Here is a 10,797-nt window from a genome sequence, read left to right as displayed (position 1 = left end):
CTACCATGCAAGCATCTACTTTTCCTAATGTAAATAGTGTTTTTGTCTACTCTTTTTATCTTTCTATCCTGTAATGACCAACTTTTGATCATGTACATACTGCTATAAAACAATGTACTTATGTGTTCTGAATTATAACTCTTGCATCATCAAATTTGCACACACCCACTCTTTAACTCCACACACATAACTAATAACTTTAGCAAAAACTGGACACCCTCGTGCATTGCATGAGATACAAATAAACTAGTATTACATTAGTGTCTACATTTATTCTTATAGTGTATACATTACACATTATTGCCACGGGCAGTTGTAGATGCCTCGTACCCCTCCGTCCCAATTTCCACACGGACGGATTTCAAAAGTTTTATCATAAACCAAATTTCTTAAGGTGTAAACAAATTGAAATAGTGTAAATAAATTTAAATAGGGTACAAATAAATTTGAGTAATGCATTAAAAAAGTTTAGAATTATCATTTTATCCTAAAATAGAATGGTGGGGCCATATCTCGACTCCACCAACTCAGGAGTCGGACTTTTTTCTTTTTCAAATATAGTTTAGGCCTAGTAGCAGCTGCCCTGTTTGGGGGTTCAGTCCCACATCGGGGTTGTTAGGGGGATTTGGGGTAGTATATTAGTCTCTTGAGGAACCACAAAAGTTGCCGGCTTTTGTGGTTTCCTCGGGATTTCGGTTAGTTTATTACCACGAAAAGTCTTAACTTGCTTGGTAAAAAAAAAAAAAATAATAAATATTTTAAATTCAATATTTCCTGCTTATAATTTATTTTACCTTATCATCCAACACAGCTTCCTCAGAGTCACGTCGGGTTAAACAGTGCAACTGCCCCTTGCCCCGACGGCACTTTTTGGTCATTTGGCTGTTCTTCTACATTTTTTTGGCTGTTCTACTACTTTTACCAACGGAGGAGGAATCATCACTACCATTTTTTTTGGGGCAAAGAAATAGTACTGCTACATGAATCCTTCAGCACCTCTTCATCGTTCTCCCTCTCAAACTCCTTTTGTAAATCAAATTTTGGCTGCAATAATAAAAAACCAACCTTTTGAAACAAGCATTTCAGCCTCAGCCTCAGTGCAAAACACCCCACAGGCCAAAATTCCAATTTGGACAACAGAAACAGTTACTGAAGTTCTAAGATTCATCCCAAGATTCCTGTTTCAATCCCCGAGATCAATTGGCAGTCAAAAGGGCTTTCGCCACCGGGCACCACTGAGACAAAGAAGCCTTAAGATTGAATCATTCAAAGCTCAAAAGGGTATACTCGTTCTTGGCCCTGCTGCTCATAGAAACCAAGAAAAAATCAATCTTGGATTGAAAAAAGCTACTGACTTTTACTATTGGGTTGAATCCCATTTTGGGTTTATTCACAGTGAGTTTACTTGCAAAGAAATGGCCCTTGTTTTGGTAAAGGGGAATAGCTTAAAACCCCTTTGGGAATTTCTTAGAAAGATGTCAAGAAAAGGGATTGTTAATACCTCTATTATGACTTGTGTCATTAAGGTTTTGGGGGAAGAGGGATTGGTTAATGAAGCATTGGCTGCATTTTATAGGATGAAGCAATTTCATTGTAAGCCTGATGTTGTTGCATTTAATACCATAATTCATGCTCTTTGTAGGGTTCGGAATTTTAAGAAAGCTAAGCTTTTGTTGGAACAAATGGAGTTGCCAGGTTTTAGATGTCCTCCTGATACCTTTACTTATACAATTTTGATTAGTTCTTATTGTAGATATGGTATGGAAACTGGTGTTAAGAAAGCCACCAGGGGGCGTTTGTGGGAGGCGAATCACTTGTTTCGTATAATGATGTTTAAAGGGTTTGTTCCTGATGTTGTGACTTATAATTGTTTGATTAATGGATGCTGTAAGACTTATAGGATAGAGAGGGCATTGGAGTTGCTTGATGATATGATTAAGAGAGGCTGTTTGCCTAATAGGGTTACTTATAATTCTTTTATCAGGTATTACAGTGCAGTGAATGAAATTGATAGGGCAATTGAGATGCTGAAGAAAATGAAAGAACTGAATCATGCAACCCCAACAACTAGTTCGTATACTCCGATAATTCATGCTTTCTGTGAAGCAGGAAGGGTTGTGGAGGCATGGGATTTTCTAGTTGAGTTGGTAGAGCAAGGATCAATTCCCAGAGAGTATACATATACGTTAGTTCAAGATGCTTTAAAGTCTTCAAGTCAGATCAATGTTTTAGACAGAAAATACTGCAAGAAAATTGAAGAGGGTATTCAGAACAGAATCACTCAAGTAATGAAGATGAAACCAATTTTGAAGCGTGAAACCAATCTGTACCCATGGAAATGTCTGGAGATGAATGTCATGTAAAGTGTAAACAAAAGGATAGAGATTTTATTGTCTGATATAAGTTTCAATGGTCACATACAATGTACTTTTGGTTGTTAAAATTTGTTTAACCCAGGGCCAAATATTTCAGTAATCAAAGGCAAGGACCCTTCTGCTTGTTGCTTGTGCATTGGTTTAGCTCTAACAGTTTTCTGCTTGATTGTGTTACTTACCACCTTGACAGGATTTTTATTTGCTTCTCTCTCCTCTGCCCTCAAGATAGGTGTGAATGTGGCAGTGAAGTGTGGCTGTGTCTGTTGTTTCAGAAAATGTTAGATCTTGCTAAGTGCAAAACTCTGATTTGTCATACACTGGTGTGACTTCTTTTGCATGTTATGGGCAGACTGCGTTCAAGTCATTTGCTGCAAATTGCAGCTGAGAAGATATACCTGTTAACCCATAAAATGCAGATTTTCTATTACCAAACAAAGGCTTCAAAATGATGATCCTAAATCTGGGTTAAGTGCCCTTGGAAATATAAATGATGGTCCAGATTGATACTGCCTTGTAGTGGATTTGGCAATACGTGGTTCTTAAGTCTAATTGAATGGATTTTTGTGGATTCTCCTTCCTGAATTTGCTAAAATGATTCAAGATTTAGGGGTTTTTGATTGCTGGTAATTCCTTGACCCTGCATTTTTCTGCTTATAGATATTTTTACAATTTCTATTTCTTTAAAATCTTTTTGCATTTGTCAGTTATGCGCATTATAGTGCTTATGCACTTTCAGTGGATGTCTTTTTGTACATTCAGCTATTGCTATTTTCATGTAGATGCAATGAGCACAAACAGTGGAATACCTTATTCAGAAGCTTATATATTGTCATCATTCCTACTTTGTGACTTTTGTTAGTTTCTTCTTTTTCCCTATTAACTGGAGCAAATTCATAATGTCTAGATATGTTCTATTAAACCATTTTAAAGAGTGACGCTTTACAATAGTAATACAGGAAGCAAGTATGTAGAAATATGCAATTTGAAGTGTCCCATAAGGATCTCACATATGGATAAGAAATGGTCAGCTTTTAATGCGAAACATCATATAAACTTATGAATGACCAACATTTCTCAAACCTATCAGTTTGCTTTTTAAATAAACTTATGATGTTGAAATCTTCTTCATTGTGGGTAATGGATTGTCAATCACAAGTCTGCATATTGACTTAAAGATTCCTTTCATTGATCAAGAGGATTAATTTGTTTGGGAGATTCTGGGATTGTCAGGGCTCATCTTTATTTATTGCTTGCATTTGAATGATGCTGTTGAGGTACAATGTTGCTAGATGGATTCACGAAGAGTTAGGTTCTGGAAGGATTTATATCAGGCATACTACTGAGCATCTTCCATATGCAAATACAGGATACTTCTGGTTTCGGGTTTTAATTTAGTGTAAGGTACCTAAGAAACTTTTTGAGAGTAGACTGACATGCTAGTTTATTAGTACTTTGGAGTAAATCAAAATTCACATTCTAGGTCTGAATTGCTAGGCTTTCTTGTCCTTGGGAAGACATTTGGAGCATGCTAGATGGGCTCATGACCTTTGTATGCCTATACGGCTTATTCTTTTGATGTTGGTAAGGCATTGTGATTCACAAGTTTCAGGTATCAGATACTTTTTGATACCTTTATTTTTTTTTTGGTTTGGATGTAGAAAGAGTAGGAATTGTAAAAGGCTATGGGCCTAGTAGCAAATTGCAGCCTATCTAGAAACTGTATTGCCTGAAAAGGTATTTCTAAGTAGCAAAGCGTTGTTCTTTGTGGATGTTAAATGACATTTGGTTGCAACACTTGTCGCACATGTGTATATTTTTGTCCAAATTGAATAGTGATGATATAAGATGTACTTTTTCAATTTATTCTTCTTCTTTTGTTGTATTTTTGTCTAAAGTTTTCACACTAAAGTCCATAAAAGTCCAAATTTGGGGTTTCTCTTAACATGTCTTTTGGATAAATCAAATTCTGCCTGTCAACCATGACAGTTTTTCTGCTGTGAAATCAAGCTTTTTGGAATTTTTCTGTAGCTGCAGGGGTAATGAGGGACTTTTCCACAACTCGCAATTCACTTACTGGAGTTATTTAAAAACTTGAAAGTCTTGTGCTAGTCCTTACCAAGAATGCAGTGAAGAGTCAATACAATCAGTTTTGGTTCATTGTGATGCAATTTCTATTCATGGTGTGAGGATAACTAATCAGGGAGCTGATGTAAGCTGATGTAGTTCAAAAGTTCCTCAGAGGTTGATAACTGTAAAGATTCACAATGGGATGAGGGCTTCATGAAGTTAAACTCCAGTGAAGTTAAAAACTTGAAAGTCTTATGCTAGTCCTTGCCAAGAATGCAGTGAAGAGTCAATACAATCGGTTTTGGTTCATTGTGATGCAGTTTCTAATGGTGTAAGGATAAGTAATCAGGGAGCTGATGTAAGCTGATGTTGTATAAAAGTTCCTCAGAGGTTGATAACTGTAAAGATTCACAAGGGAATGAGGGCTTCATGAAGTTAAATTCCAAGCTGTAAAATATGATGGATGCTGGAGAATGGTTGATCGCAGATAAGTATGGGACTGACAGAATGACTGCTGGAAAATCTTAAATGAGGTTAAGAAATTTTTTAAAGTTTATGTCTTTTCTTCTTGATGGCCCCAGACTTAGCTTCTGATCAATGTAAAATATATGGGAAATTTTTTTTTTTTGTGGGGGGGAGGGTTGGGCCTCGGATAAGTTTGGGCTCTGTTTAGAGTTTTAAGGGACAAAAAGTGAAACTGGTTGCCTTGATGGTTGATCTACGTAAAAGATTTTTACTGGACTCAGTAGTTAGGAAAGAAATGCAAGTTGGGGGCATGGAACCAGTTTGAAGTAATCTTTAGCAGGCTGAAATAGGCAGATTAGAGTCAAATGCAAATGACCAAGTATTGTTACTAGGTTTTTCATGGTTTTATGATTGCCCAATTGTGGTCCAATCCTAGGAGGGTATGGGTTTGGTAGACTGAAATAGCATCTCTTTCAAAGGGGACAAGGACCAAAGGCTACAGATAGTGTTGGAGCCCTGTGCCACCAAGTTTGAAAAAGTTACACATGCACAAAGAAGATTTGAATATTTCAGACAGTCCCTTCCAAAATCCTCCTCCCTCCTGCTCCCTTCCACCTTCCCACCACCCTCCAGAATAAAAAAAAAGAAATAAAAGAAAAGAAATCTTGTAATGCCTGATATTTTTGTCCACAATTGTTACCAGTAGTGCTAGATTTTGTGATATGAATCTCAAGTTGATCATACACAATTTGAAAAGGTTATAGCTAGTGCAAAGGAAGTCAAAGCACAAAAGCTCGTTTTCTGTTAATGCCAGGATTTGGTCTCGAGTCATGTTAGGAGTTGTCCATGTTGGTCCTTTGCTCCTCAAAAGCACATGGCATGAAAGTGGTGTGACCTAGGCTTACAAATTAGGCTCTTTGTTAGCTCTTGATCAGTGTCGGATTAGTACCCCTTCTTCTATATGTCATTACCATGGTTGTAAATGTTGTATATACAACTATTAATAGACTTTGTGGTGCCCCACTTGCTTTTGTTTCTTTTTTGGTTCTTCTTGCATTATAGGTATGGTAAAATGACAGGCAGTTAGAGGAGATGTTGAAAAGAAAAGGTGAATTCAGGGTTACCTAACCTCTCAATACATAAATCTAATAATTCAGTTTCTACCCTCTGCTGTCAGTTATATATACTATCTTATGGGTTGTAGATACGTGAATGAATGAATCTACTTTGTTACTCCTTGATCGTGCACTAAACCAGTAAACCATGATGATATTGCTTTGATCATCCTTGACAAGGTTGATGCTGGCATGGTAAACTTCTTGATAAGTATCAGGGAAAATGCACTTTACCATCTTGAACTGCCTTTGCAGTAGATTGTCTGAGTCACTGGCGGATGTAAAGGGGGGCAAAGTGGCAGGCCCCCCTCCCTCTGCTACAAGATTCTAAAAATTCTTCTATATCTCCTTAAAATATTAAAAATTTTTGGTTATATATTAAACTTTGGCCGCCCAAGATTTTGGAAATCCTTTTTAATCCCCTTACAATATTAAAAGGTTTCAATTCATATCCTTGTAAGTATTATCTTTTGTCCCACGAATTTTTTACAAACTTGTAAGGGTGCCCTCTCAAGTATTACATCTTTACTGTGTAGCGCCTCTCCCCCTGCAAACAACCCCCCCCCCCCCCACCACAAAAAAAGGGGGGAGGGGGTGGAAGAGAAAATCTCAACCTCTGGTTCTGCCTGTAGTCGCAATGAATTATCATTGGCCTTGAAATACCCGATGAACTCTCAATTGGATTGAATAACTCCATAATTTGTACAATTACTTTAAAGAACATAATGAATTTAGGCAAGTTAGTAGTTTGTCTAATGGACTGATGCACCTAATCTCAAATGTGGTTTTTCTTTTTCTTTTCCAATCCAAACCTGTGGAGCATATGCATAGGTATGGCTTTTGACACATTATTGATTCACGCTGTTTATTATGTAGTTATTTAACCAGCAGAATGGTTTATGGGATTAATAGATAGAATTGGTATTTGAAGAGGATACTTTTAAGAGGACATAGTTTGAAGCAAAATACATACTATAAGGTATATTAAATTTGTGGTATTTGGTGGACTTCTGAATATTTATTTGAGACTGGGATAATCAGTTATGATACCACATCTCTGTCTAAAATATCTGTATAAAATGGCAAAATATCTCTGGGTATGTGTACATGTATGATAGCGAAACTTATGTATGTGGATTTAACAACCAAGTCAAACCTATTTGTTGACCTCTCCCCAATGCTTAAGTTACTGAAAATCTCATGTATGTAAGTCGTGGGGTCGTATGTAATTGTTTACTTTTCTTCCATGTGTTTCATCTATTTAATTACTGATCGCCATAGATGATAATCTAACCAGAATTGTATGTCAAAATACTTTTTGGAGAGAGAAATTATGGTTACATGTATTATATGCATGTTGCTGTTCCGATTACACCAGTGAAAGCTTGCTTGTTGTTTGTTTTACGTGCAGAAAGAGCATAAAACTCTGGTCCTGGCTATACTAGATATGTGACTGTGTCTATAAATTAGTTTGCATTTTCATAATTGGTTCTCCACTTTATACCAGCCTTTGAAGTCCTGCTGTGGCTAAAAGTTGGGAAAATTCCAGGATTGCTGCAGACAAAAGGATGACAATAATACTATGAGTAAATCTTATATACATTGATAGTGTATACATTATCACCGTTGGATTAATGACGTGTGCAAAAGCTCAATTTCAAATTCAAATTTTGCATAGTTGTCATTTATCCAACGCTGACAGTGTAGAAAAGATTCATCCTAATACTATTTGCAAGTTTAGGCACCACTATTTAGGATTTTGATTTCATGCACTACTGGTGACTTTTATATGCTAGTTAGTATCTTTTTTTTAGAATAATGCTTATTATGTGCTTGTATGATTTTAAATTTGATAGTTCCTGGAATCGAAGTTTGATGTGAATTAGCAGTTAAATTACTAAATTAAATGCCTTTCATGATTTATTTATGCACGTGGAATTTATGTTCTTGCAAGAACCTATTGTTTACTTTACTCAGCTACAGCCCAGGTTCAAAAAATTAAGGACTCTTAAAAACTTAGCTCATCTTTTGAAAGAAGAAATCAAGATATGTGTAAGTACACCTCTGTGTCCTGGAGAAACCAGAGTGGAATGGGTTCTGAGGTTCTGGAGCAGTTCAAGTTGGTAAATTAGTTGAAAAGGTTAGTTTGAGAAACGACACTGCTGGGTACAGAGTCATATGTTGAGATTGCAAGGTAAGATTCTAATGGACTCCTACTCTTGGATGGATGCAGTTAAGAAAAAGAAGCATGGAGATGGGTAAATAAAACTATGAACTGACCTATCTATTCTTTTTGACCTATGTTGAGACCCTGGCTTTAGTTGGTGAAATCAGCATTTTGCCAATTATGTCTGCACCACACAATAGGGAAATGAAAAGTAGAGATTCTGCAGTTAATTTCCTTGTGCTCAAAGAAGAAAAGTTTTTCTTCTATGGTCCCTGTATTGCCTTACTTGCTTTTGAAGTCTTGAACCCACATTTCTTGATATCATTTGCTACCCTACCCAAGTCCTTCCAAAGAACTTGCTTGTTTTGTAGTTCATGCATCTGATCAATTCTCTCTCTCTCTCTCTCCAAAAAATAAAAACCACCAAAAAAAAGTCATAAGAATAGCATCTCTATAAGAGTTGGATCTTGTACATTTTGATACTTTGATTTATATCAGTTGTTCCACTGCCTGTAATTTTTCAAATTCTTGTTCTAAACGTGTTTGTTATTAATATCCTATTGCTGTCTGATTTTGTGGTTTGTGGTCTTCGTTATGGTTTCCTCACCTTGGATGGGCGTAGTCATTTTAGTGGCTCATGGACAGCCTTTTATACCCACATAGTTTGAGATAGACAAATTGATGCGTTATTCCTTGAAATGAAAATTTTTGTTTTATGATTTTTAACAAAAGTTGGTATGGTAGCTCTAGTGTTCTCGTAGCAGGTGTTAATATTTTTGTTTTCAGGGTCTCACATTTAACATGCTTTAGCCTGAGCCCTATGGAATTGTGAAATGGTTTTAGGTGGTGAAAAGGGAAGTTATAACCAATCTTAGGTGTTTGGATTGGCTTCTTTAAACCAATCTGACACTGACAGCAACCTTGCAACAATTTGGTAGTTCAAATTCATTGTACGGTTCACATCCTCTTCAAAGATCAAGTCATGTGAAATAAATTATTGCAGCTTATGTGGTGAGTAGTTTTGTACTTACTGAGAAATCATTTCTTAATTTAGCATGACAATTGGATAGCATACTGTTGTCTTATCTCTAATGCTTCATCTATTCAAGGATTATATAAGTATATCTTCAAAGTTAAAAACTCTCTCTGCAGGGAAGTCTACTTGTCAACCACTCCCGTACGGTCAGAGTGTTGGTTAAAAATTTTGAGGACTGTACTTGATCAAGATTGTGTGAAGATAGGTACGGTCACATCAGTACTCTCATATGAGGTAGAGTCGTTTAATTTTACCAGAGCTACCATGATATTTGAGATTCTGTCATGGTCATAAGCATTGACATTTTGCATTGCTGATGGAGAAAGTGGTCCCTAAGCCGATAGGATCGGAAAATAGTACTGATGCTTCAAAGTCGGATTTTCATGGTTCTTTTTTCTTCTTTTTTTTTTTTTGGGTAGGTGATTTTCATGGCACTTGCTAACATATGGTTTTGAAGTCAGATTGTCATTGTGCTTGATCATGTGTATGTACTAGAATTGAATACTTAATGTGGCAAGTGGCACATATGACACAAGATTTGGGACTTACTGGTTTGTTTTATAGTTGCAGTTGGTGCATGATTGATGATGGAAGTGGGTGTGAACTTGTGGATCATGAACTAAGCACTAACCTTTATTAAATGGAGTCCAGAGGGAGTGACCTGGTCAAGAGCTTGTGGGATGGTTAGCTGAAGACTGGAAGAGGGAGGACTAAGATGGTGCAAGACTGGAAGAGCTTGTGGGAGGGGATGGAATCATAGATGCAAAGGGCTTGATTTATCTGATACAGCCCTGATCTCAAGTTGCATTTCTTGTGAAATTTTAGGGCAGAAAGAGCAAAGCCTAGTTGAAATGTTGAAGAAGAAGAAAAGGAAAGCAAAATTAAGAATTACAAAGGGTTCTATTATAGAAGATTACGTTTAATGACATGATTTATGATGATTTTTATAGGGCAACTAAGTGCTGTCTCTCTCTGAGTTGGGGAGGAAATCTCAAAATAGAAGATAATGGGCTTCATTCACTTCCAATGAATTTGCCTATAAGAGTATTCTTTTCTTTGTTTTTTTTTTTTTTAATTTTTGTGTAGTATTACACACTTTTTTTTTTTTTTTTTTTGGAGAGGCTAATTATTGACTTTTACACAGACATTAACGATCGAATACCATTTTACAAAGATTACCATAATTATTATGATCCATGCATCGGGCCTTCAAGGGACTTACAGAGGTGAAAGGGGAAGTGAGAGGATTTGGTACTCGAATTAATAACTATACATGATTTATCTACCATTACTAGCCAATTGAGCATTTGGAACGATTTGACAGCTTCTCGTACGATCAGATTAGTTGCCTTTTTTTTTTCAAAAAAAAAAAAAATTTCTGCTGTAAGCTTGTCTAAAGGCAATAATGCTGTACTAATTTGATACAGAAACATTTCTTGTATAAATCGGAAATATATTAGCTATTAAGCTCCTGCAGTTGTGTGTGCTGTGTGTCTTGATTGAGAGATTTAACGGAGGATTTGAAATTCTCTCAAATTCCTCTAGTTGTTTAGATTATTTAGAAAGCATTTG

The 10,797-nt window shown here is 36.3% G+C and overlaps 1 protein-coding gene across 6 annotated transcripts; it reads left to right on the top strand.

Moving 5' to 3' along the window:
• The first annotated feature begins 816 nt into the window (after positions 1-816).
• On the top strand, positions 817-10,252 carry LOC113714585 (pentatricopeptide repeat-containing protein At1g77405). 6 transcript variants are annotated; one of them, XM_072068990.1, is made up of 3 exons: positions 817-2,998; positions 9,342-9,430; positions 9,796-10,252. In XM_072068990.1, the coding sequence occupies exon 1, from the start codon at positions 981-983 to the stop codon at positions 2,361-2,363; it is 1,383 nt and encodes a 460-aa protein (XP_071925091.1). In that variant the 5' UTR covers positions 817-980; the 3' UTR covers positions 2,364-2,998; positions 9,342-9,430; positions 9,796-10,252. The 6 variants fall into 6 exon arrangements, 4 of the variants coding, with proteins under 4 accessions (XP_071925091.1, XP_027094301.1, XP_071925093.1 ...); XM_027238500.2 differs by having other exon boundaries at positions 9,790-10,252; XM_072068992.1 differs by having other exon boundaries at positions 9,342-9,459.
• Positions 10,253-10,797: the final 545 nt, after the last annotated feature.

Source organism: Coffea arabica, chromosome 10c (assembly GCF_036785885.1).
Source record: "Coffea arabica cultivar ET-39 chromosome 10c, Coffea Arabica ET-39 HiFi, whole genome shotgun sequence".
Classification (NCBI taxonomy): Eukaryota; Viridiplantae; Streptophyta; class Magnoliopsida; order Gentianales; family Rubiaceae; genus Coffea; species Coffea arabica.
This window is presented reverse-complemented; position numbering and strand designations above follow the sequence as displayed.

Coding starts and splice junctions, on each gene's coding strand:
- LOC113714585 (XM_072068990.1), top strand. CDS start 981: ATGAATCCTTCAGCACCTCTTCATCGTTCTCCCTCTCAAACTCCTTTT.